This window comes from Symphodus melops (genome assembly GCF_947650265.1).
Source record: "Symphodus melops genome assembly, chromosome: 14".
In the NCBI taxonomy this organism is placed as follows: Eukaryota; Metazoa; Chordata; class Actinopteri; order Labriformes; family Labridae; genus Symphodus; species Symphodus melops.
Genome location: NC_136704.1, coordinates 17,695,106 through 17,722,189, shown reverse-complemented (window position 1 = coordinate 17,722,189; position 27,084 = coordinate 17,695,106). Strand labels below are relative to the sequence as shown.

Sequence of the window (27,084 nt, the reverse complement as noted above, 5' to 3'; positions counted from 1 at the left end):
TGCTACCTGTCCCTGTTCCGGCAGAGTGCTGTCTGCTTCCTGTCCCCGTTCCGGCAGAGCACCGTCTGCTTCCTGTCCCCGTTCCGGCAGAGCGCCATCTGCTTCCTGTCCCCGTTCCGGCAGAGCGCCGTCTGCTTCCTGTCCCCGTTCCGGCAGAGCGCCATCTGCTTCCTGTCCCCGTTCCGGCAGAGCACCGTCTGCTTCCTGTCCCCGTTCCGGCAGAGCGCCGTCTGCTTCCTGTCCCTGTTCCGGCAGAGCGCCGTCTGCTTCCTGTCCCCGTTTCGGCAGAGCGCCGTCTGCTTCCTGTCCCCGTTCCGGCAGAGTGCCGTCTGCTTCCTGTCCCCGTTCCGGCAGAGCGCCGTCTGCTTCCTGTCCCCGTTACGGCAGAGCGCCATCTGCTTCCTGTCCCTGTTCTGGCAGAGCGCCGTCTGCTTGTTCCCGTTGTTACCCTGATGTTCATCACCTGTCTCGTTAGTGTCACCTGTGTCTGATTACTCTGTGTCTATTTAGTCTGTGTGTTTGCCTGAGTTTCTGGTCGGGTCTTTGTCATTGTCATTGTCTCGTGGTTTGTCGTGTTCCTGGAATGTGTTGCTTCTCCCTACTCCCTGTGTTTTCTCTTTTTTTTCTTTTTCCATACGGTTTTACATATAAAAGGTGTGCCTGTTAAAAAGAGAAGTCAAGCGTTAACATGGCCACATGTAACGTGATGAAAAAACTTCACAGGACCTTCACTTCACTTACCTCTCTTGCCTACATAACGCCGACTCGATTGCAGAAAAAATTCTTTTTAAACCAGGTTTTAAAACGCTGGAAGCGGTTCTTTTTCGTCCCCTTCTTGACGTTGTCGACTGGGGGTGATGGTGTCTCTCTGTGCTCAGGATACACACTAAACAAACCAACAGACACAGTAAGAGTTTTTGTTCCTGCTATTATTATTTTTTTACAACTTAAAGGAAGAATGTGTGACTTGTTGATCCAGTAGAAGTTCTCCCTTGAGCACCAGGATGAAACCACAGAATTCAATCACTCCTCTCACCTTACTAATGTCTTTTTCTGGAGCTGCAGTGTTTCCTCAGATGGGAGGATGTTGGAAGGTGGGCTCTGCCGGTCTGAGTGGGAGCTGGTGGGTGTCATCTTATTCCTGTTGTGTTCAAACATTTATTGTTAGATTATGTGAAAGTTTTAACCTCACTGAGTAATTTCTTAAGGTGTTTAGACCAATTACAATGCTGATTATGGTCTAATGCTACCTTGATCACTGGATTATTTCTGTTTATATTCATGGACGTATAAAACAAGAATGTGTGAATTTTTGATCCAGTAGAAGTTCTCTTTTGAGCATCAGAATGAAACCACAGAATTCAATCCCTCCTCTCACCTGACTGATGTCTTTTTCTGGAGCTGCAGTGTTTCCTCAGATGGGAGGATGTTGGGAGGTGGGCTCTGCTGGTCTGAGTGGGAGCTGGTGGGTGTCATCTTATTCCTGTTGTGTTCAAACATTTATTGTTAGATTATGTAAAAGTTTTAAGCTTATTGAATAATTTCTTAAGGTGTTTAGACCAATTACAATGCTGATTATGGTCTAATGCTACCTTGATCACTGGATTATTTCTGTTAATATTCATGGACGTATAAAACAAGAATGGGTGAATTTTTGATCCAGTAGAAGTTCTCTCTTGAGCATCAGAATGAAACCACAGAATTCAATCACTCGTCTCACCTGACTGATGACTCCTCTTCCTCCAGCTGCAGCATGTTCTCGGGTGCTGCAGACCGTACCAAGATCACACCTGATGGCAGGATGTTGGGAGGTGGGCTCTGCCGGTCTGAGTGGGAGCTGGTGGGTGTCATCTTATTCCTGTTGTGTTCAAACATTTATTGTTAGATTATGTGAAAGTTTTAACCTCACTGAGTAATTTCTTAAGGTGTTTTGACCCATAACAAAACTTATTTTGGCCTATTGCTACCTTGGTCACGGGATTATTTCTGTTTATATTCATGGACGTATAAAACAAGAATGTGTGAATTTTTGATCCAGTAGAAGTTCTCTCTTGAGCATCAGAATGAAACCACAGAATTCAATCCCTCCTCTCACCTGACTGATGACTCCTCTTCCTCCAGCTGCAGCATGTTCTCGGGTGCTGCAGACCGTACCAAGATCACACCTGATGGCAGGATGTTGGAAGGTGGGCTCTGCTGGTCTGAGTGGGAGCTGGTGGGTGTCATCTTGTTCCTGTTGTGTTCAAACATGTATTGTTAGATTATGTGAAAGTTTTAACCTCACTGAGTAATTTCTAAAGGTGTTTAGACCAAATACAATGCTGATTATGGTCTAATGCTACCTTGATCACGAGATTATTTCTGTTTATATTCATGGACGTATAAAACAAGAATGTGTGAATTTTTGATCCAGTAGAAGTTCTCTTTTGAGCATCAGAATGAAACCACAGAATTCAATCCCTCCTCTCACCTGACTGATGTCTTTTTCTCAAGTTGCAGTGTTTCCTCAGATGGGAGGATGTTGGCAGGTGGGCTCTGCTGGTCTGAGTGGGAGCTTGTGGGTGTCATCTTATTCCTGTTGTGTTCAAACATTTATTGTTAGATTATGTGAAAGTTTTAACCTCACTGAGTAATTTCTTCAGATGTTTTGACCCATAACAAAACTTATTTTGGCCTATTGCTACCTTGATCACTGGATTATTTCTGTTTATATTCATGGACGTATAAAACAAGAATGGGTGAATTTTTGATCCAGTAGAAGTTCTCTCTTGAGCATCAGAATGAAACCACAGAATTCAATCCCTCCTCTCACCTGACTGATGACTCCTCTTCCTCCAGCTGCAGCATGTTCTCGGGTGCTGCAGACCGTACCAAGATCACACCTGATGGCAGGATGTTGGGAGGTGGGCTCTGCCGGTCTGAGTGGGAGCTGGTGGGTGTCATCTTATTCCTGTTGTGTTCAAACATTTATTGTTAGATTATGTGAAAGTTTTAACCTCACTGAGTAATTTCTGATGGTGTTTAGACCAATTACAATGCTGATTTTGGTCTAATGCTACCTTGATCACTGGATTATTTCTGTTTATATTCATGGACGTATAAAACAAGAATGTGTGAATTTTTGATCCAGTAGAAGTTCTCTTTTGAGCATCAGAATGAAATCACAGAATGAAATCCCCCCTCTCACCTGACTGATGTCTTTTTCTCAAGTTGCAGTGTTTCCTCAGATGGGAGGATGTTGGCAGGTGGGCTCTGCCGGTCTGAGTGGGAGCTGGTGGGTGTCATCTTATTCCTGTTGTGTTCAAACATTTATTGTTAGATTATGTGAAAGGTTTTAAGCTTATTGAGTAATTTCTTAAGGTGTTTTGACCCATAACAAAACTTATTTTGGCCTATTGCTACCTTGATCGCGAGATTATTTGTGTTTATATTCTTGATCTGTATTTAAAAAAAGAATGCAGTCTCAGTGACTATTAGTTTTTTAAGAGGCGTTTTGTAAAGATGGCGTTTACTATATCTGAAAAACTTGCTGCCAAAGGTTTATAGAAACTAAATAGTTTATACTTCCTGCAGTGTAAAATCAATAAAAAAGGGGGCTCCGATAGTTTGAGCCTGTACTGCAGTTAGAAACAAAATCTAATGTAAAAAGTATTTACTGGGTGATGAAGGGGTGCTGGAGGACTTCAGCTGGTGTGATCCTTTTGTTCTGGTCCATTGTCAGCATGGCCTTCAGTAGCTCGATGCACTGCGCAAATTCTCCAGTATGGGCATCGCAATGTTTAAACATCTAGTGATAAAAAACAAGAATCAAGGCCAACCGTCAGTCAAATCATCAGCCACATCACACATAAACAACAGAAAACTGTCAGTGACAGTGTAAACATGCTTCACACTTTACCTGTTTGAGACGAACCAGAGATTCAAACGTATATACACAGGGGTCCTTGGCAGTCATCGATGTGTTGTACTCATGAAGTGTCTGAAATAAGGTTCAGTGTGTTAATCTTAATGTTGCTCTTCCTAAATTTAACTAATAAACATCAGTCAATGCACATTTCTTAGGCACACCTTCAAGTATCACATGAATCTTAAAGCAAAAAATGACTTTTGCTACCTTGATCCTCCAGGTGTTTGGTCTTCTCTTTATAAAATATTCTCCTGTCCTCTTTCCATTGTTCAAAAGTTCATCTGGTGGCTGACCCAGGAGTTTAATTATACTCAGCATCTGGAGATGAAACATATCGACACATCAACAACAACACTTCTCTTCTTGTTTACATGTCTACTGACACTTGCCACAATAGCTGACATACGTAGTTCTCTGCACCGCTCAAAACACACTATGTCCCTTTGTCCAACATGTTAGGTGAATTCTTTCATTTTAGATTTGATCAACCGCTATGTGGGATGGCATTAAAGTTAGCTACAAGCTAAACCCAGGGTTTAGAAGGATGTATTTCTGCTTCAACAAACATTGAGGAAAGAACTACTGTACTTTACTAGACTCGAACAAGCATCATTACTTGATCTGTTAGCCAAAAGCTTTAGTAAATTACTTACTGTGCCATATTGATCGTCTGGAAACAGGTAGGTTTCGAAGAGCATTGTGTATAAGAGGCAACCGAGTGACCACATGTCTATGGCCTCTGAAAATGGCAACCCCAACATAATCTCTGGTGCCCTGGTTGTTGAAGAAAAGCGTTAGAATCAGTCATATTCCAACAAGTGAACATAAAATACATTCATTTGACAAACAGTGGAAAAAAAAACAAAAAGTATGCTGGCACATAATCAGCATGATCTTGGATCTTACCTGAGGCAAACTGATTGTAGGATCGTGCCAGGTTTGCTTGAAGATGTTTTTATTGCTAATCCAAAATCAATAAGTTTAACTCTTAAAGGATGTTTCTCATCCTTTAGCATGATGTTGTCAAATTTAATGTCGCTGTGGATTATCCCGATGTTCTTCAGTGCGTTAAGCGCTGTTGCCAGCTGCAAGAACAATACATGTCAGATACTGTATGAAAGTTTAACGGATGCATGTTACATGTGTACATCTGAAGCTCCTGAATTCATACCTGTGTGATTATGCTCCTTATGTCACTTAAGTTCATAGGCCTTTCCATGATGTAGTCCTCTAAGCTCAATTTCAGATACTCAAAGACGTGTGCTTTGCCATGAATTGCACTGAAACTTCCATAGTACTTGATGATGTTTTCCTTGTCAAGAGTATTTCTCATTAACTTATTAAGTATGGGCATCTGGAGAAAAATGACAAGACATTCACCAAAGTTATAATCTTTGTGTAAAAGTCATGTAAATGGGGATTTGAATGGGTATGAAAGGCTTTAAATTGTGAACTTAAAAATAATCTATCAAACGTCTCACCTCCGTACCGCAGAATCTAAACAAGGGGATCTTGACAGCTACAATGGTGTTTGTTTCCCTGTCCAAACAGCGTAGCACTTTTGCATAACTCCCCCTACCCACGAGATTCAGGACCTTGTATTTGGTGGGGAGAAGGTCGGGGTTGTTGCGAGGTGAGGGATGTACTTTTGACATCTGAGAAGAAACAAGATAAAAGAGGAACACGTTACACGTTACACATGACATTACTTACATTCCTGTTTAATCTCCATCAATAGTTTGAAAAAAAAGGAACAATCTGCTGTACTCTTAATATTGTACATTTCTTCTCCATGTCCAACTCCAGTTTGGAATAAGCAAAGAGCTCAGGAATCGAGATCCATAAAGAAGAGATAAAGAGTAACTTACCATTATATAGAGAGACTGGGTTAGTTCCAATATTTCAGGTAATGTATTTGAAAACTCGAATTGTGTGTGGTTTGTCCAACTGCTCAAGTTGCAATGATCTGCTTTTGACTCCCCTTGATACAGTACATTTCAGGATTCTAAAGGTCATTGTGAGGTGGAAAAAGCCTTAGTATGACCTCACAATGACCTAACATTCTAAATTCTATCTCTATGAAGCAATGTTCCAAATTCTAATGTCTGGGAGAGTCAGCAATAATTAATTGATGTGCCGCTCCCTCAGATCCTCGTTTGGTTGTCAGAATCCCCAAATTAAACACAACACACTTCACTTTCACTGTCCTTGACCTCTCAAAATTTCTTCCAGAACTACATGTATAGGCTACCCCACATATCAGTAAAAAATATAGGCTTGCCGGATTTACATCATTGTTATTGTCGATGGTGTTGCGTTACGAGTGAGGCAGAAGACACATTGAAGCATTTAAATGGCATTCAAAAACACTTGTACTGTATATGTGGTTTGATGAATGTGAACAAGGCCTATATCAATGTAGCTTGATGCAAGCTGCAGTTATTTGTATCCGTTTGGTAAATATCCTCTTTAAAGTGACACATTTAATTGGCTGTCCGAATAGTATTGCTATAATGTGACCATTGCGAAAGAAATAAAAGCGTCCAGCCTGAAACATCAACACTCTATTCAATGGCAATGTTTTATCCATTTGCTGTCAGAGCAGCTAGCTAAACATGTCAAAGCACAAACATTGCCTTCATTATAGCATGTCAGTACACTTTCAATTGTCTGTTCAAATACCCAGACCCAACACATACAGTGCAGTGTAAACTGTCAGGTGTTTCTAACGGCAGTGATTTTACAGTGTCCAAACCCAGCCAGAGTGGAGAGAGAAGAAAATAAAAAGGTATCATCACTCTAATGCAACAACTGAGGAGAGTGATGCATACATCACAGCTTATCTTTTACAACGATCAAAACAATATATACCATTTTAATTAATTACCCGAGTGAAAAAGTTCTGGCTGAGTTTAGGACTGTGAAATTATTTGTTCAGTGTCTCTGTCACCCAGACATCCACAGTAAGGTTTTTATAACCCTTGAATGTGTTTTGGCTCTTAACCTGCAACAGCTGCGTCTTGATTGGCAGTAATCGTTAAATCACTGCATGCGACTGCGTACACAGAAATGTGCACAAAAATGTAGACTTCTTATTAGCAGTTTTTTAAGCCCATTTTAAAGATCTGTCACATACTCTACATGCGTTATGTATATACGTATATATACTAAGTATCCATACCCATAGTCTGTTTTTTGCTTGTACAGCAACTTTGGTCGAACCAAGGTTGTTTTAAATGTGCTACAGAAATAAGGATTGATTGATTGATTGATAAAGACCAAGATCTTCTCCTGAACCATACAAAGTAGTTTAAGAAACGTAACCAAACAGCAACTTGTTTGCACTTTCTCTCCAAAACACATATATCTGCAACATATTTCTACTCAACAAGCTTAAGTTTAAAACTGTAATTGTACATTGGTTATTATTAGCTTACCTAACAGATTTATATTGAGGGTCAAACAGGATTTGAATACAACTTAAATATCTTCACCCTGGACAGCAGTAGCATTCATGTTGCCAGGTGGCTCAGCAGGTTTCACCCATTTTTCCCCATCCACTAAAATATAATAACCAAATTGCTGAATGCAGTTTTACATGACAGGAACAGGAATTACTAATCAACTGTTGGTGTTATCGCATGTTGCAGAAGTTAAAGCCTGTTTCACTGCTGCGTGGATAGAGTAGGTAGAGTCGTAACTGCAAATTGTTAAAACCCCCAATATGTTGAATAAAAAGGGTCATAGATGCACGGATGCTGGAGTTGGCTGTAAAGAAGTTGTCCACCTCTCAGATGTTACGGTAGTTGGATTCACTATGAAAGGAGTTTAGTTCTGATTCTTGGATTAGTTGTAAAAAGCTGTGTATTTGAATGGAAAATATTCTTTGTTGTGAATTCCTTCATCAATATTTCCTTATTTAAAAATTATTTATAAAAAATACTTACCACTATTGTTCAAAAGATAAATATATTTACGTACAAAAAAAAAAAATTGAGCCTCGTTATTTATGTGTGTCTTTGTCTGTAAATTTATCAGACGTCCAGATTGAAACATTTTGTTCATCTTTGGCCCTTTTACAGGTAAATAGATCAGAAAGCAGGACTAGTGTGAGGTGTAATTCAACTGTGATTGATGGATGACTTTTGCGTGACCTAAGTAATTTCATTTTCAGGGATTAGTTGTACTACGATGAATTGTTATTTTATCTTTTTTTGGATATACACATTTTGTATGCAGCTTTTATTCTGCAAGTAAAAATACGTATCTCAGTCACAGTGACCATGTATCCATGAGTGTCTGCACAGGAGGATAATTATCCTGTTGTTGTGTTTGTGAACGTAAACATCATGTCCTGACTTCAGAAACAGGGATAAGCCGTGACTCATAACCGAGATGCTCAAGTCTGTGTAAACACCCTTATCGATGCACTTTACTAACAATGTTATACCGCTGGCTGCGGCTTATAACTTTGCGTCGGCGTAACCTTTGCTTAACTTCAGCTACACCTACTTTTCTAAATATGGTCACTTCTGGCTCCTGAAAAGAAAAATGTGAAAAGGTAATAACGGTGTCTTGAGATTACCGTATAGATAGTTGGGAATAACAGAATAACAGGGCCTGCTATTGTCCTTCTGCCTGTTTGTGTCCCAGCAGGTCGCTGGTGGGTGGCTGTTTAGGATCGAGTCGTCAACCTCTCTTATTCTCTCTGATCCATCCTCGGCGTCACACCATCAACACAGCTCCTGAATTGCACCATGTTGTTTTTTGGTAATAAGCCTGACAACCAGGCCTTCAGAGCCGAGTCATGACGAAAACCAATTGGCACCACATTTTCTGCTTCCATTTCTTATGACTCTTCTCAGGTGTAATGTGGGGGAAAAAGCTCAACCTAAGTAGTTAAGGAATCTTTTGTTTATGTCAATGAAGTAATGTCTCTGAATGTAATATGTGATACATTTTGGCGTATTTCGTTGGATAAATTGATGAAAGATGAGGAAGACAAGCTGTCCTCTGGGTGTGTGTCTGTGTGTTTGGACTCACGATCCGTCTGTTCCTGGGAACGAGGGTAAAATAATTAAACTTTGTCGGCGAACAATTTAGAGCTCAGAAGATTGGGACCTTTCTGTATTTGGTTATAACGACAGAGCAGAGAGATTTTCTGAGTGTAAACAGAAATTCTTTGGACTCCGTTTATTGAGACGGGCACTTCTCATAGTAAGAGACATGTTATATAATGTAACTCTAAAATAACACTAACTTTGAGTCCTTCTTGGCCTGTCGGAGAGAGAAATGTGAGGTTGTGTTTATCGGCTTTCAGATGGTAAGGAAGTGCTTTTTAAAATAATGTCAGTCAGGTTTGAAGTTGTGATTTTTGTAACATTTTTACAAAAGTTTCATGTGGCAGGTTTACTCCCAATTTCCTCTTTTAAAGTCGCTTGTTAAATAGTCAATCAATTTATGAGTTGATGTGTATGCTGAGGAGTGGGGTGGGGGGAAAATGTTGATGTATGACTACATATTGGTGCATTAACGTTCATCAGACTGCAGATTTTAAATGTTTTTGTGTTATCTGCAAATAGTGATTAACTCCAGTGGTATACATGATCCACCATGATCCCTTACAGCTGTCAATAAATGTAGATTCCACTTTGATCGAAATGGGAAAACATTCCAAAATAAGCGCATCAGCGCTGAATTAAATGCCACAAAATAATACTTGAACTTCTGAACTGACTTGGATGCTGCCAACAGTATAGAAAACCTTGAAATATAAATCATGTTTGAAACATTTTTTTGCAAAGCTGGTACAGGTCGTCGTCTGTACATAACCCAATTTTATAATTGTTTAGAGAGAACTGAGCCAAAAAGAAAAGAGAAAATGGGAGAATATGTGTGGATGTAGAGAGGGCCAAGAAATTAACATTTATATGCATTTGCCAAACAAAAAGCACTCGGCCCTATTTGCTGTTGGGTTCTCCCGACTTGGCCCCCCATCTTTCCCTCAAAGCTGACTGTATCTCCAGCCCCTCCCCTGCTCCTCTATCAGACTGAGAGTCATAGATCACCAGAGACCCTCGAATAATTGATTTGCAAATTGGATGCCTTTCATGGAATCAGTTTAGATAATAGGATAAAACAGAGCAGCACCCTGCACCTGATCTTCTGCTATGGGCGTCCCCCCCCCCCCCCATCACCTGGAGTTGTTTAAAGAGATTCACACACTTGTGATGTAATATAAAAATCACAATACAGTTTGATCAATCAAAACAATTCATTTATTTAATTGATTTGACCAAGATACATGTTTTTGGGGTGTAGGAGGAAACCGGAGCCCCCGGTGGAAACCTACGCAGTCATGCAAACTCAACACAGACAGGGTGATGTGCCTGCTGTGAGGCCGCGGTGCTAACCACCGAGCCGCCATGCTGCCCTGTGTAGCTTCGCAGCCTTATGCCGTGTTCACACTTGATGTCATGGTGTGGTTTTGTCTCTGTGTTTCTTCTAGTTTTAGTTTTCATTCTGTCCTTAGTGTTATTTGTTTCCTAGTGTGGATTGTTTCCCTTGTGTGCTTTAATGTTTCATAGTCTTGTGTTTACTTTAGTCTTGAGTGTGTTTCCCTGTGTCCTATGTTTCCTGTCAGTTTATTTCCTGTCTTGTGTTTTAAGTCTAGTCTTTAGTGTTTCCTGTTTTATTTTGTAGATCTGGTTTTGGTGGTGGTGTCAGTGTTAGGTTTTAGCGCCGTCTGCTCCCTGTTCCGGCAGAGCGCCGTCTGCTTCCTGTCCCTGTTCCAGCAGAGTGCTGTCTGCTTCCTGTCCCTGTTCCGGCAGAGCGCCGCCTGCTTCCTGTCCCCGTTCCGGCAGAGCGCCGTCTGCTTCCTGTCCCTGTTCCGGCAGAGCGCCGTCTGCTTCCTGTCCCCGTTCCGGCAGAGCGCCGTCTGCTTCCTGTCCCCGTTCCGGCAGAGCGCCGTCTGCTTCCTGTCCCCGTTCCGGCAGAGCGCCATCTGCTTCCTGTCCCCGTTCCGGCAGAGCGCCGTCTGCTTCCTGTCCCCGTTCCGGCAGAGCGCCATCTGCTTCCTGTCCCCGTTCCGGCAGAGCGCCGTCTGCTTGTTCCCGTTGTTACCCTGATGTTCCTCACCTGTCTCGTTAGTATCACCTGTGTCTGATTACCCTGTGTCTATTTAGTCTGTGTGTTTGCCTGAGTTTCTGGTCGGGTCTTTGTCATTGTCATTGTCATTGTCTCGTGGTTTGTCGTGTTCCTGGAATGTGTTGCTTCTCCCTGCTCCCTGTGTTTTCTCCTCGTGGCCTTTTTGGATTTCCTTTGTTTTTGCTTTTCGGAACGTTTTGGATTTTTCCTTGTAAGTTTTTGTTTTGCCTTTTTGTTAAAATAAATTGGTTATTCTGCACTTGGGTCCTCTTCTCCCTGTTTCCTACCCAAAACGTGACAGAATGAACCGACCAGAAATGGACCCAGCAGAAGATTTTTGTTTAAATAACAAACCTTCTCCCTGGGATGGGACATGGCTTGCTTTTTTCCCTGGTACAAGAGGTAGGAGGAGACCAGACTCCATATCCTCTGATGCTCTGGTGGACTTTTTAATGGACTTATACTTGGAGCCAGAAGGCTCCACAAAGCCTCGGCTCAGGCTTCAGTCCAGGTCCAGGCCTCAGCCTAGTCCTCAACCCAGACCTCAACTCAGGCCTCAATCCAGGCTTCAGCCTCATGGTGCCTCAGAGCCTCTGCTTCCTGTACCCGTTCCGGCAGAGCGCCGTCTGCTTCCTGTCCATTTTCCGGCAGAGCGCCGTCTGCTCCCTGTTCCGGCAGAGCGCCGTCTGCTTCCTGTCCCTGTTCCGGCAGAGTGCTGTCTGCTTCCTGTCCCTGTTCCGGCAGAGCGCCGCCTGCTTCCTGTCCCCGTTCCGGCAGAGCGCCGTCTGCTTCCTGTCCCCGTTCCGGCAGAGCGCCGTCTGCTTCCTGTCCCCGTTCCGGCAGAGCGCCGTCTGCTTCCTGTCCCCGTTCCGGCAGAGCGCCGTCTGCTTCCTGTCCCCGTTCCGGCAGAGCGCCATCTGCTTCCTGTCCCCGTTCCGGCAGAGCGCCGTCTGCTTCCTGTCCCCGTTCCGGCAGAGCGCCATCTGCTTCCTGTCCCCGTTCCGGCAGAGCGCCGTCTGCTTGTTCCCGTTGTTACCCTGATGTTCCTCACCTGTCTCGTTAGTATCACCTGTGTCTGATTACCCTGTGTCTATTTAGTCTGTGTGTTTGCCTGAGTTTCTGGTCGGGTCTTTGTCATTGTCATTGTCATTGTCTCGTGGTTTGTCGTGTTCCTGGAATGTGTTGCTTCTCCCTGCTCCCTGTGTTTTCTCCTCGTGGCCTTTTTGGATTTCCTTTGTTTTTGCTTTTCGGAACGTTTTGGATTTTTCCTTGTAAGTTTTTGTTTTGCCTTTTTGTTAAAATAAATTGGTTATTCTGCACTTGGGTCCTCTTCTCCCTGTTTCCTACCCAAAACGTGACAGAATGAACCGACCAGAAATGGACCCAGCAGAAGATTTTTGTTTAAATAACAAACCTTCTCCCTGGGATGGGACATGGCTTGCTTTTTTCCCTGGTACAAGAGGTAGGAGGAGACCAGACTCCATATCCTCTGATGCTCTGGTGGACTTTTTAATGGACTTATACTTGGAGCCAGAAGGCTCCACAAAGCCTCGGCTCAGGCTTCAGTCCAGGTCCAGGCCTCAGCCTAGTCCTCAACCCAGACCTCAACTCAGGCCTCAATCCAGGCTTCAGCCTCATGGTGCCTCAGAGCCTCTGCTTCCTGTACCCGTTCCGGCAGAGCGCCGTCTGCTTCCTGTCCCCTTTCCGGCAGAGCGCCGTCTGCTCCCTGTTCCGGCAGAGCGCCGTCTGCTTCCTGTCCCTGTTCCGGCAGAGCGCCGTCTGCTTCCTGTTCCTGTTCCGGCAGGGCGCTGTCTGCTACCTGTCCCGGTTCCGGCAGAGCGCCGTCTGCTACCTGTCCCTGTTCCGTCAGAGCGCCGTCTGCTCCCTGTTCCGGCAGAGCGCTGTCTGCTACCTGTCCCTGTTCCGGCAGAGTGCTGTCTGCTTCCTGTCCCCGTTCCGGCAGAGCACCGTCTGCTTCCTGTCCCCGTTCCGGCAGAGCGCCGTCTGCTTCCTGTCCCCGTTCCGGCAGAGCGCCGTCTGCTTCCTGTCCCCGTTCCGGCAGAGCGCCATCTGCTTCCTGTCCCCGTTCCGGCAGAGCGCCGTCTGCTTGTTCCCGTTGTTACCCTGATGTTCCTCACCTGTCTCGTTAGTATCACCTGTGTCTGATTACCCTGTGTCTATTTAGTCTGTGTGTTTGCCTGAGTTTCTGGTCGGGTCTTTGTCATTGTCATTGTCATTGTCTCGTGGTTTGTCGTGTTCCTGGAATGTGTTGCTTCTCCCTGCTCCCTGTGTTTTCTCCTCGTGGCCTTTTTGGATTTCCTTTGTTTTTGCTTTTCGGAACGTTTTGGATTTTTCCTTGTAAGTTTTTGTTTTGCCTTTTTGTTAAAATAAATTGGTTATTCTGCACTTGGGTCCTCTTCTCCCTGTTTCCTACCCAAAACGTGACAGAATGAGCCGACCAGAAATGGACCCAGCAGAAGATTTTTGTTTAAATAACAAACCTTCTCCCTGGGATGGGACGAAGCTTGCTTTTTTCCCTGGTACAAGAGGTAGGAGGAGACCAGACTCCATATCCTCTGATGCTCTGGTGGACTTTTTAATGGACTTATACTTGGAGCCAGAAGGCTCCACAAAGCCTCGGCTCAGGCTTCAGTCCAGGTCCAGGCCTCAGCCTAGTCCTCAACCCAGACCTCAACTCAGGCCTCAATCCAGGCTTCAGCCTCATGGTGCCTCAGAGCCTCTGCTTCCTGTACCCGTTCCGGCAGAGCGCCGTCTGCTTCCTGTCCCCTTTCCGGCAGAGCGCCGTCTGCTCCCTGTTCCGGCAGAGCGCCGTCTGCTTCCTGTCCCTGTTCCGGCAGAGCGCCGTCTGCTTCCTGTCCCTGTTCCGGCAGGGCGCTGTCTGCTACCTGTCCCGGTTCCGGCAGAGCGCCGTCTGCTACCTGTCCCTGTTCCGTCAGAGCGCCGTCTGCCTCCTGTCCCTGTTCCGGCAGAGCGCTGTCTGCTACCTGTCCCTGTTCCGGCAGAGTGCTGTCTGCTTCCTGTCCCCGTTCCGGCAGAGCACCGTCTGCTTCCTGTCCCCGTTCCGGCAGAGCGCCGTCTGCTTCCTGTCCCTGTTCCGGCAGAGCGCCGTCTGCTTCCTGTCCCCGTTTCGGCAGAGCGCCGTCTGCTTCCTGTCCCCGTTCCGGCAGAGTGCCGTCTGCTTCCTGTCCCCGTTCCGGCAGAGCGCCGTCTGCTTCCTGTCCCCGTTCCGGCAGAGCGCCATCTGCTTCCTGTCCCTGTTCTGGCAGAGCGCCGTCTGCTTGTTCCCGTTGTTACCCTGATGTTCCTCACCTGTCTCGTTAGTGTCACCTGTGTCTGATTACTCTGTGTCTATTTAGTCTGTGTGTTTGCCTGAGTTTCTGGTCGGTTCTTTGTCATTGTCATTGTCTCGTGGTTTGTCGTGTTCCTGGAATGTGTTGCTTCTCCCTACTCCCTGTGTTTTCTCTTTTTTTTCTTTTTCCATACGGTTTTACATATAAAAGGTGTGCCTGTTAAAAAGAGAAGTCAAGCGTTAACATGGCCACATGTAACGTGATGAAAAAACTTCACAGGACCTTCACTTCACTTACCTCTCTTGCCTACATAACGCCGACTCGATTGCAGAAAAAATTCTTTTTAAACCAGGTTTTAAAACGCTGGAAGCGGTTCTTTTTCGTCCCCTTCTTGACGTTGTCGACTGGGGGTGATGGTGTCTCTCTGTGCTCAGGATACACACTAAACAAACCAACAGACACAGTAAGAGTTTTTGTTCCTGCTATTATTATTTTTTTACAACTTAAAGGAAGAATGTGTGACTTGTTGATCTAGTAGAAGTTCTCCCTTGAGCACCAGGATGAAACCACAGAATTCAATCACTCCTCTCACCTTACTAATGTCTTTTTCTGGAGCTGCAGTGTTTCCTCAGATGGGAGGATGTTGGGAGGTGGGCTCTGCTGGTCTGAGTGGGAGCTGGTGGGTGTCATCTTATTCCTGTTGTGTTCAAACATTTATTGTTAGATTATGTGAAAGTTTTAACCTCACTGAGTAATTTCTTAAGGTGTTTAGACCAATTACAATGCTGATTATGGTCTAATGCTACCTTGATCACTGGATTATTTCTGTTTATATTCATGGACGTATAAAACAAGAATGTGTGAATTTTTGATCCAGTAGAAGTTCTCTCTTGAGCATCAGAATGAAACCACAGAATTCAATCACTCCTCTCACCTGACTGATGACTCCTCTTCCTCCAGCTGCAGCATGTTCTCGGGTGCTGCAGACCGTACCAAGATCACACCTGATGGCAGGATGTTGGGAGGTGGGCTCTGCCGGTCTGAGTGGGAGCTGGTGGGTGTCATCTTATTCCTGTTGTGTTCAAACATTTATTGTTAGATTATGTGAAAGTTTTAACCTCACTGAGTAATTTCTGATGGTGTTTAGACCAATTACAATGCTGATTTTGGTCTAATGCTACCTTGATCACGAGATTATTTCTGTTTATATTCATGGACGTATAAAACAAGAATGTGTGAATTTTTGATCCAGTAGAAGTTCTCTTTTGAGCATCAGAATGAAACCACAGAATTCAATCCCTCCTCTCACCTGACTGATGTCTTTTTCTCAAGTTGCAGTGTTTCCTCAGATGGGAGGATGTTGGCAGGTGGGCTCTGCCGGTCTGAGTGGGAGCTGGTGGGTGTCATCTTATTCCTGTTGTGTTCAAACATTTATTGTTAGATTATGTGAAAGTTTTAACCTCACTGAGTAATTTCTTAAGGTGTTTTGACCCATGACAAAACTTATTTTGGCCTATTGCTACCTTGATCACTGGATTATTTCTGTTTATATTCATGGACGTATAAAACAAGAATGGGTGAATTTTTGATCCAGTAGAAGTTCTCTTTTGAGCATCAGAATGAAATCACAGAATTCAATCCCTCCTCTCACCTGACTGATGTCTTTTTCTCAAGTTGCAGTGTTTCCTCAGATGGGAGGATGTTGGCAGGTGGGCTCTGCCGGTCTGAGTGGGAGCTGGTGGGTGTCATCTTATTCCTGTTGTGTTCAAACATTTATTGTTAGATTATGTGAAAGGTTTTAAGCTTATTGAGTAATTTCTTAAGGTGTTTTGACCCATAACAAAACTTATTTTGGCCTATTGCTACCTTGATCGCGAGATTATTTGTGTTTATATTCTTGATCTGTATTTAAAAAAAGAATGCAGTCTCAGTGACTATTAGTTTTTTAAGAGGCGTTTTGTAAAGATGGCGTTTACTATATCTGAAAAACTTGCTGCCAAAGGTTTATAGAAACTAAATAGTTTATACTTCCTGCAGTGTAAAATCAATAAAAAAGGGGGCTCCGATAGTTTGAGCCTGTACTGCAGTTAGAAACAAAATCTAATGTAAAAAGTATTTACTGGGTGATGAAGGGGTGCTGGAGGACTTCAGCTGGTGTGATCCTTTTGTTCTGGTCCATTGTCAGCATGGCCTTCAGTAGCTCGATGCACTGCGCAAATTCTCCAGTATGGGCATCGCAATGTTTAAACATCTAGTGATAAAAAACAAGAATCAAGGCCAACCGTCAGTCAAATCATCAGCCACATCACACATAAACAACAGAAAACTGTCAGTGACAGTGTAAACATGCTTCACACTTTACCTGTTTGAGACGAACCAGAGATTCAAACGTATATACACAGGGGTCCTTGGCAGTCATCGATGTGTTGTACTCATGAAGTGTCTGAAATAAGGTTCAGTGTGTTAATCTTAATGTTGCTCTTCCTAAATTTAACTAATAAACATCAGTCAATGCACATTTCTTAGGCACACCTTCAAGTATCACATGAATCTTAAAGCAAAAAATGACTTTTGCTACCTTGATCCTCCAGGTGTTTGGTCTTCTCTTTATAAAATATTCTCCTGTCCTCTTTCCATTGTTCAAAAGTTCATCTGGTGGCTGACCCAGGAGTTTAATTATACGCAGCATCTGGAGATGAAACAGATCGACACATCAACAACAACACTTCTCTTCTTGTTTACATGTCTACTGACACTTGCCACAATAGCTGACATACGTAGTTCTCTGCACCGCTCAAAACACACTATGTCCCTTTGTCCAACATGTTAGGTGAATTCTTTCATTTTAGATTTGATCAACCGCTATGTGGGATGGCATTAAAGTTAGCTACAAGCTAAACCCAGGGTTTAGAAGGATGTATTTCTGCTTCAACAAACATTGAGGAAAGAACTACTGTACTTTACTAGACTCGAACAAGCATCATTACTTGATCTGTTAACCAAAAGCTTTAGTAAATTACTTACTGTGCCATATTGATCGTCTGGAAACAGGTAGGTTTCGAAGAGCATTGTGTATAAGAGGCAACCGAGTGACCACATGTCTATGGCCTCTGAAAATGGCAACCCCAACATAATCTCTGGTGCCCTGGTTGTTGAAGAAAAGCGTTAGAATCAGTCATATTCCAACAAGTGAACATAAAATACATTCATTTGACAAACAGTGGGAAAAAAAACAAAAAGTATGCTGGCACATAATCAGCATGATCTTGGATCTTACCTGAGGCAAACTGATTGTAGGATCGTGCCAGGTTTGCTTGAAGATGTTTTTATTGCTAATCCAAAATCAATAAGTTTAACTCTTAAAGGATGTTTCTCATCCTTTAGCATGATGTTGTCAAATTTAATGTCGCCGTGGATTATCCCGATGTTCTTCAGTGCGTTAAGCGCTGTTGCCAGCTGCAAGAACAATACATGTCAGATACTGTATGAAAGTTTAACAGATGCATGTTACATGTGTACATCTGAAGCTCCTGAATTCATACCTGTGTGATTATGCTCCTTATGTCACTTAAGTTCATAGGCCTTTCCATGATGTAGTCCTCTAAGCTCAATTTCAGATACTCAAAGACGTGTGCTTTGCCATGAATTGCACTGAAACTTCCATAGTACTTGATGATGTTTTCCTTGTCAAGAGTATTTCTCATTAACTTTTTAAGTATGGGCATCTGGAGAAAAATGACAAGACATTCACCAAAGTTATACTCTTTGTGTAAAAGTCATGTAAATGGGGATTTGAATGGGTATGAAAGGCTTTCATGTAAATGGGGATTTGAATGGGTATGAAAGGCTTTAAATTGTGAACTTAAAAATAATCTATCAAACGTCTCACCTCCGTACCGCAGAATCTAAACAAGGGGATCTTGACAGCTACAATGGTGTTTGTTTCCCTGTCCAAACAGCGTAGCACTTTTGCATAACTCCCCCTACCCACGAGATTCAGAACCTTGTATTTGCTGGGGAGAAGGTCGGGGTTGTTGCGAGGTGAGGGATGTACTTTGGACATCTGAGAAGAAACAAGATAAAAGAGGAACACGTTACACGTTACACATTACATTACTTACATTCCTGTTTAATCTCCATCAATAGTTTGAAAAAAAGGAACAATCTGCTGTACTCTTAATATTGTACATTTCTTCTCCATGTCCAACTCCAGTTTGGAATAAGCAAAGAGCTCAGGAATCGAGATCCATCAAGAAGAGATAAAGAGTAACTTACCATTATATAGAGAGACTGAGTTAGTTCCAATATTTCAGGTAATGTATTTGAAAACTCGACTTGTGTGTGGTTTGTCCAACTGCTCAAGTTGCAATGATCTGCTTTTAACTGCCCTTGATACAGTACATTTCAGGATTCTAAAGGTCATTGTGAGGTGGAAAAAGCCTTAGTATGACCTCACAATGACCTAACATTCTAAATTCTATCTCATGAAGCAATGTTCCAAATTCTAATGTCTGGGAGAGTCAGCAATAATTAATTGATGTGCCGGCCCCTCAGATCCTCGTTTGGTTGTCAGAATCCCCAAATTAAACACAACACACTTCACTTTCACTGTCCTTGACCTCTCAAAATTTCTTCCAGAACTACATGTATAGACTACCCCACATATCAGTAAAAAATATAGGCTTGCCGGATTTACATCATTGTTATTGTCGATGGTGTTGCGTTACGAGTGAGGCAGAAGACACATTGAAGCATTTAAATGGCATTCAAAAACACTTGTACTGTATATGTGGTTTGATGAATGTGAACAAGGCCTAAATTAATATAGCTTGATGCAAGCTGCAGTTATTTGTATCCGTTTGGTAAATATCCTCTTTAAAGTGACACATTTAATTGGCTGTCCGAATAGTATTGCTATAATGTGACCATTGCGAAAGAAATAAAAGCATCCAGCCTGAAACATCAACACTCTATTCAATGGCAATGTTTTATCCATTTGCTGTCAGAGCAGCTTGCTAAACATGTCAAAGCACAAACATTGCCTTCATTATAACATGTCAGTACACTTTCAATTGTCTGTTCAACTACCCAGACCCAACACATACAGTGCAGTGTAAACTGTCAGGTGTTTCTAAGGGCAGTGATTTTAGAGTAAGAAAACCCAGCCAGAGTGGAGAGAGAAGAAAATAAAAAGGTATAATCACTCTAATGCAACAACTGAGGAGAGTGATGCATACATTACAGCTTATCTTTTACAACAATCAAAACAATATATACCATTTTAATTAATTACCTGAGTGAAAAAGTTCTGGCTGAGTTTAGGAATGTGAAATTATTTGTTCAGTGTCTCTGTCACCCAGACATCCATAGTAAGGTTTTTATAACCCTTGAATGTGTTTTGGCTCTTAACCTGCAACAGCTGCGTCTCGATTGGCAGCAATTGTTAAATCACTGCATGCGACTGCGTACACAGAAATGTGCACAAAAATGTAGACTTCTTATTAGCAGTTTTTTAAGCCCATTTTAAAGATCTGTCACATACTCTACATGCGTTATGTATATACGTATATATACTAAGTATCCATACCCATAGTCTGTTTTTTGCTTGTACAGCAACTTTGGTCGAACCAAGGTTGTTTTAAATGTGCTACAGAAATAAGGATTGATTGATTGATTGATAAAGACCAAGATCTTCTCCTGAACCATACAAAGTAGTTTAAGAAACGTAACCAAACAGCAACTTGTTTGCACTTTCTCTCCAAAACACATATATCTGCAACATATTTCTACTCAACAAGCTTAAGTTTAAAACTGTAATTGTATATTGGTTATTATTAGCTTACCCAACAGATTTATATTGAGGGTCAAACAGGATTTGAATACAACTTAAATATCTTCACCCTGGACAGCAGTAGCATTCATGTTGCCAGGTGGCTCAGCAGGTTTCACCCATTTTTTCCCCTTCCACTAAAATATAATAACCAAATTGCTGAATGCAGTTTTACATGACAGGAACAGGAATTACTAATCAACTGTTGGTGTTATCGCATGTTGCAGAAGTTAAAGCCTGTTTCACTGCTGCGTGGATAGAGTAGGTAGAGTCGTAACTGCAAATTGTTAAAACCCCCAATATGTTGAATAAAAAGGGTCATAGATGCACGGATGCTGGAGTTGGCTGTAAAGAAGTTGTCTACCTCTCAGATGTTACGGTAGTTGGATTCACTATGAAAGGAGTTTAGTTCTGATTCTTGGATTAGTTGTAAAAAGCTGTGTATTTGAATGGAAAATATTCTTTGTTGTGAATTCCTTCATCAATATTTCCTTATTTAAAAATTATTTATAAAAAATACTTACCACTATTGTTCAAAAGATAAATATATTTACGTACAAAAAAAAAAAAATTGAGCCTCGTTATTTATGTGTGTCTTTGTCTGTAAATTTATCAGACGTCCAGATTGAAACATTTTGTTCATCTTTGGCCCTTTTACAGGTAAATAGATCAGAAAGCAGGACTAGTGTGAGGTGTAATTCAACTGTGATTGATAGATGACTTTTGCGTGACCTAAGTAATTTCATTTTCAGGGATTAGTTGTACTACGATGAATTGTTATTTTATCTTTTTTTGGATATACACATTTTGTATGCAGCTTTTATTCTGCAAGTAAAAATACGTATCTCAGTCACAGTGACCATGTATCCATGAGTGTCTGCACAGGAGGATAATTATCCTGTTGTTGTGTTTGTGAACATAAACATCATGTCCTGACTTCAGAAACAGGGATAAGCCGTGACTCATAACCGAGATGCTCAAGTCTGTGTAAACACCCTTATCGATGCACTTTACTAACAATGTTATACCGCTGGCTGCGGCTTATAACTTTGCGTCGGCGTAACCTTTGCTTAACTTCAGCTACACCTACTTTTCTAAATATGGTCACTTCTGGCTCCTGAAAAGAAAAATGTGAAAAGGTAATAACGGTGTCTTGAGATTACCGTATAGATAGTTGGGAATAACAGAATAACAGGGCCTGCTATTGTCCTTCTGCCTGTTTGTGTCCCAGCAGGTCGCTGGTGGGTGGCTGTTTAGGATCGAGTCGTCAACCTCTCTTATTCTCTCTGATCCATCCTCGGCGTCACACCATCAACACAGCTCCTGAATTGCACCATGTTGTTTTTTGGTAATAAGCCTGACAACCAGGCCTTCAGAGCCGAGTCATGACGAAAACCAATTGGCACCACATTTTCTGCTTCCATTTCTTATGACTCTTCTCAGGTGTAATGTGGGGGAAAAAGCTCAACCTAAGTAGTTAAGGAATCTTTTGTTTATGTCAATGAAGTAATGTCTCTGAATGTAATATGTGATACATTTTGGCGTATTTCGTTGGATAAATTGATGAAAGATGAGGAAGACAAGCTGTCCTCTGGGTGTGTGTCTGTGTGTTTGGACTCACGATCCGTCTGTTCCTGGGAACGAGGGTAAAATAATTAAACTTTGTCGGCGAACAATTTAGAGCTCAGAAGATTGGGACCTTTCTGTATTTGGTTATAACGACAGAGCAGAGAGATTTTCTGAGTGTAAACAGAAATTCTTTGGACTCCGTTTATTGAGACGGGCACTTCTCATAGTAAGAGACATGTTATATAATGTAACTCTAAAATAACACTAACTTTGAGTCCTTCTTGGCCTGTCGGAGAGAGAAATGTGAGGTTGTGTTTATCGGCTTTCAGATGGTAAGGAAGTGCTTTTTAAAATAATGTCAGTCAGGTTTGAAGTTGTGATTTTTGTAACATTTTTACAAAAGTTTCATGTGGCAGGTTTACTCCCAATTTCCTCTTTTAAAGTCGCTTGTTAAATAGTCAATCAATTTATGAGTTGATGTGTATGCTGAGGAGTGGGGTGGGGGGAAAATGTTGATGTATGACTACATATTGGTGCATTAACGTTCATCAGACTGCAGATTTTAAATGTTTTTGTGTTATCTGCAAATAGTGATTAACTCCAGTGGTATACATGATCCACCATGATCCCTTACAGCTGTCAATAAATGTAGATTCCACTTTGATCGAAATGGGAAAACATTCCAAAATAAGCGCATCAGCGCTGAATTAAATGCCACAAAATAATACTTGAACTTCTGAACTGACTTGGATGCTGCCAACAGTATAGAAAACCTTGAAATATAAATCATGTTTGAAACATTTTTTTGCAAAGCTGGTACAGGTCGTCGTCTGTACATAACCCAATTTTATAATTGTTTAGAGAGAACTGAGCCAAAAAGAAAAGAGAAAATGGGAGAATATGTGTGGATGTAGAGAGGGCCAAGAAATTAACATTTATATGCATTTGCCAAACAAAAAGCACTCGGCCCTATTTGCTGTTGGGTTCTCCCGACTTGGCCCCCCATCTTTCCCTCAAAGCTGACTGTATCTCCAGCCCCTCCCCTGCTCCTCTATCAGACTGAGAGTCATAGATCACCAGAGACCCTCGAATAATTGATTTGCAAATTGGATGCCTTTCATGGAATCAGTTTAGATAATAGGATAAAACAGAGCAGCACCCTGCACCTGATCTTCTGCTATGGGCGTCCCCCCCCCCCCCATCACCTGGAGTTGTTTAAAGAGATTCACACACTTGTGATGTAATATAAAAATCACAATACAGTTTGATCAATCAAAACAATTCATTTATTTAATTGATTTGACCAAGATACATGTTTTTGGGGTGTAGGAGGAAACCGGAGCCCCCGGTGGAAACCTACGCAGTCATGCAAACTCAACACAGACAGGGTGATGTGCCTGCTGTGAGGCCGCGGTGCTAACCACCGAGCCGCCATGCTGCCCTGTGTAGCTTCGCAGCCTTATGCCGTGTTCACACTTGATGTCATGGTGTGGTTTTGTCTCTGTGTTTCTTCTAGTTTTAGTTTTCATTCTGTCCTTAGTGTTATTTGTTTCCTAGTGTGGATTGTTTCCCTTGTGTGCTTTAATGTTTCATAGTCTTGTGTTTACTTTAGTCTTGAGTGTGTTTCCCTGTGTCCTATGTTTCCTGTCAGTTTATTTCCTGTCTTGTGTTTTAAGTCTAGTCTTTAGTGTTTCCTGTTTTATTTTGTAGATCTGGTTTTGGTGGTGGTGTCAGTGTTAGGTTTTAGCGCCGTCTGCTCCCTGTTCCGGCAGAGCGCCGTCTGCTTCCTGTCCCTGTTCCAGCAGAGTGCTGTCTGCTTCCTGTCCCTGTTCCGGCAGAGCGCCGCCTGCTTCCTGTCCCCGTTCCGGCAGAGCGCCGTCTGCTTCCTGTCCCTGTTCCGGCAGAGCGCCGTCTGCTTCCTGTCCCCGTTCCGGCAGAGCGCCGTCTGCTTCCTGTCCCCGTTCCGGCAGAGCGCCGTCTGCTTCCTGTCCCCGTTCCGGCAGAGCGCCATCTGCTTCCTGTCCCCGTTCCGGCAGAGCGCCGTCTGCTTCCTGTCCCCGTTCCGGCAGAGCGCCATCTGCTTCCTGTCCCCGTTCCGGCAGAGCGCCGTCTGCTTGTTCCCGTTGTTACCCTGATGTTCCTCACCTGTCTCGTTAGTATCACCTGTGTCTGATTACCCTGTGTCTATTTAGTCTGTGTGTTTGCCTGAGTTTCTGGTCGGGTCTTTGTCATTGTCATTGTCATTGTCTCGTGGTTTGTCGTGTTCCTGGAATGTGTTGCTTCTCCCTGCTCCCTGTGTTTTCTCCTCGTGGCCTTTTTGGATTTCCTTTGTTTTTGCTTTTCGGAACGTTTTGGATTTTTCCTTGTAAGTTTTTGTTTTGCCTTTTTGTTAAAATAAATTGGTTATTCTGCACTTGGGTCCTCTTCTCCCTGTTTCCTACCCAAAACGTGACAGAATGAACCGACCAGAAATGGACCCAGCAGAAGATTTTTGTTTAAATAACAAACCTTCTCCCTGGGATGGGACATGGCTTGCTTTTTTCCCTGGTACAAGAGGTAGGAGGAGACCAGACTCCATATCCTCTGATGCTCTGGTGGACTTTTTAATGGACTTATACTTGGAGCCAGAAGGCTCCACAAAGCCTCGGCTCAGGCTTCAGTCCAGGTCCAGGCCTCAGCCTAGTCCTCAACCCAGACCTCAACTCAGGCCTCAATCCAGGCTTCAGCCTCATGGTGCCTCAGAGCCTCTGCTTCCTGTACCCGTTCCGGCAGAGCGCCGTCTGCTTCCTGTCCCCTTTCCGGCAGAGCGCCGTCTGCTCCCTGTTCCGGCAGAGCGCCGTCTGCTTCCTGTCCCTGTTCCGGCAGAGCGCCGTCTGCTTCCTGTCCCTGTTCCGGCAGGGCGCTGTCTGCTACCTGTCCCGGTTCCGGCAGAGCGCCGTCTGCTACCTGTCCCTGTTCCGTCAGAGCGCCGTCTGCTCCCTGTTCCGGCAGAGCGCTGTCTGCTACCTGTCCCTGTTCCGGCAGAGTGCTGTCTGCTTCCTGTCCCCGTTCCGGCAGAGCACCGTCTGCTTCCTGTCCCCGTTCCGGCAGAGCGCCGTCTGCTTCCTGTCCCCGTTCCGGCAGAGCGCCGTCTGCTTCCTGTCCCCGTTCCGGCAGAGCGCCATCTGCTTCCTGTCCCCGTTCCGGCAGAGCGCCGTCTGCTTGTTCCCGTTGTTACCCTGATGTTCCTCACCTGTCTCGTTAGTATCACCTGTGTCTGATTACCCTGTGTCTATTTAGTCTGTGTGTTTGCCTGAGTTTCTGGTCGGGTCTTTGTCATTGTCATTGTCATTGTCTCGTGGTTTGTCGTGTTCCTGGAATGTGTTGCTTCTCCCTGCTCCCTGTGTTTTCTCCTCGTGGCCTTTTTGGATTTCCTTTGTTTTTGCTTTTCGGAACGTTTTGGATTTTTCCTTGTAAGTTTTTGTTTTGCCTTTTTGTTAAAATAAATTGGTTATTCTGCACTTGGGTCCTCTTCTCCCTGTTTCCTACCCAAAACGTGACAGAATGAGCCGACCAGAAATGGACCCAGCAGAAGATTTTTGTTTAAATAACAAACCTTCTCCCTGGGATGGGACGAAGCTTGCTTTTTTCCCTGGTACAAGAGGTAGGAGGAGACCAGACTCCATATCCTCTGATGCTCTGGTGGACTTTTTAATGGACTTATACTTGGAGCCAGAAGGCTCCACAAAGCCTCGGCTCAGGCTTCAGTCCAGGTCCAGGCCTCAGCCTAGTCCTCAACCCAGACCTCAACTCAGGCCTCAATCCAGGCTTCAGCCTCATGGTGCCTCAGAGCCTCTGCTTCCTGTACCCGTTCCGGCAGAGCGCCGTCTGCTTCCTGTCCCCTTTCCGGCAGAGCGCCGTCTGCTCCCTGTTCCGGCAGAGCGCCGTCTGCTTCCTGTCCCTGTTCCGGCAGAGCGCCGTCTGCTTCCTGTCCCTGTTCCGGCAGGGCGCTGTCTGCTACCTGTCCCGGTTCCGGCAGAGCGCCGTCTGCTACCTGTCCCTGTTCCGTCAGAGCGCCGTCTGCCTCCTGTCCCTGTTCCGGCAGAGCGCTGTCTGCTACCTGTCCCTGTTCCGGCAGAGTGCTGTCTGCTTCCTGTCCCCGTTCCGGCAGAGCACCGTCTGCTTCCTGTCCCCGTTCCGGCAGAGCGCCGTCTGCTTCCTGTCCCTGTTCCGGCAGAGCGCCGTCTGCTTCCTGTCCCCGTTTCGGCAGAGCGCCGTCTGCTTCCTGTCCCCGTTCCGGCAGAGTGCCGTCTGCTTCCTGTCCCCGTTCCGGCAGAGCGCCGTCTGCTTCCTGTCCCCGTTCCGGCAGAGCGCCATCTGCTTCCTGTCCCTGTTCTGGCAGAGCGCCGTCTGCTTGTTCCCGTTGTTACCCTGATGTTCCTCACCTGTCTCGTTAGTGTCACCTGTGTCTGATTACTCTGTGTCTATTTAGTCTGTGTGTTTGCCTGAGTTTCTGGTCGGTTCTTTGTCATTGTCATTGTCTCGTGGTTTGTCGTGTTCCTGGAATGTGTTGCTTCTCCCTACTCCCTGTGTTTTCTCTTTTTTTTCTTTTTCCATACGGTTTTACATATAAAAGGTGTGCCTGTTAAAAAGAGAAGTCAAGCGTTAACATGGCCACATGTAACGTGATGAAAAAACTTCACAGGACCTTCACTTCACTTACCTCTCTTGCCTACATAACGCCGACTCGATTGCAGAAAAAATTCTTTTTAAACCAGGTTTTAAAACGCTGGAAGCGGTTCTTTTTCGTCCCCTTCTTGACGTTGTCGACTGGGGGTGATGGTGTCTCTCTGTGCTCAGGATACACACTAAACAAACCAACAGACACAGTAAGAGTTTTTGTTCCTGCTATTATTATTTTTTTACAACTTAAAGGAAGAATGTGTGACTTGTTGATCTAGTAGAAGTTCTCCCTTGAGCACCAGGATGAAACCACAGAATTCAATCACTCCTCTCACCTTACTAATGTCTTTTTCTGGAGCTGCAGTGTTTCCTCAGATGGGAGGATGTTGGGAGGTGGGCTCTGCTGGTCTGAGTGGGAGCTGGTGGGTGTCATCTTATTCCTGTTGTGTTCAAACATTTATTGTTAGATTATGTGAAAGTTTTAACCTCACTGAGTAATTTCTTAAGGTGTTTAGACCAATTACAATGCTGATTATGGTCTAATGCTACCTTGATCACTGGATTATTTCTGTTTATATTCATGGACGTATAAAACAAGAATGTGTGAATTTTTGATCCAGTAGAAGTTCTCTCTTGAGCATCAGAATGAAACCACAGAA

General features: G+C 43.8%; 1 protein-coding gene and 2 long non-coding RNA genes across 5 annotated transcripts; all 3 read right to left on the bottom strand.

Annotated features, from left to right (window-relative positions):
* Positions 1–615: 615 nt before the first annotated feature.
* Positions 616–27,084, bottom strand: LOC306835197 (uncharacterized protein). Of its 3 annotated transcripts, XM_079361623.1 has the most exons (6): positions 26,761–27,084; positions 14,957–15,061; positions 1,379–1,483; positions 1,037–1,141; positions 742–868; positions 616–660 (listed from the first exon to the last, which is right to left on the bottom strand). In XM_079361623.1, exons 1-5 carry the CDS (start codon positions 26,880–26,882, stop codon positions 751–753), a joined length of 555 nt encoding a protein of 184 aa, XP_079217749.1. In that variant the 5' UTR covers positions 26,883–27,084; the 3' UTR covers positions 616–660; positions 742–750. The 3 variants fall into 3 exon arrangements, 1 of the variants encoding a protein (XP_079217749.1); XR_013780587.1 differs by lacking the exons at positions 616–660; positions 742–868; positions 1,037–1,141; positions 1,379–1,483 and adding exons at positions 14,536–14,580; positions 14,662–14,788 and having other exon boundaries at positions 26,761–27,072; XR_013780586.1 differs by lacking the exons at positions 616–660; positions 742–868; positions 1,037–1,141; positions 1,379–1,483; positions 14,957–15,061 and adding exons at positions 26,340–26,384; positions 26,466–26,592 and having other exon boundaries at positions 26,761–27,073.
* On the bottom strand, positions 3,201–5,816 carry LOC306835386. The gene is made up of 7 exons (XR_013780635.1): positions 5,776–5,816; positions 5,389–5,562; positions 4,814–5,261; positions 4,561–4,681; positions 4,115–4,225; positions 3,657–3,979; positions 3,201–3,292 (listed from the first exon to the last, which is right to left on the bottom strand). It is a non-coding gene; the product is annotated as an uncharacterized lncRNA (long non-coding RNA).
* LOC306835387 lies at positions 16,033–17,110 on the bottom strand. The gene is made up of 3 exons (XR_013780636.1): positions 16,943–17,110; positions 16,485–16,807; positions 16,033–16,120 (listed from the first exon to the last, which is right to left on the bottom strand). It is a non-coding gene; the product is annotated as an uncharacterized lncRNA (long non-coding RNA).

Excerpts from the sequence above, each read along its gene's own strand:
- LOC306835197 (XM_079361623.1), bottom strand. The coding sequence starts at position 26,882 with ATGTTTGAACACAACAGGAATAAGATGACACCCACCAGCTCCCACTCA. Across the intron at positions 1,484-14,956 it reads CAGAAAAAGACATTAGTAAG|GAATAAGATGACACCCACCA; the intron begins GTGAGAGGAGTG and ends TGAACACAACAG. Across the intron at positions 869-1,036 it reads CAGAAAAAGACATTAGTAAG|AGAGACACCATCACCCCCAG; the intron begins GTGAGAGGAGTG and ends TCCTGAGCACAG.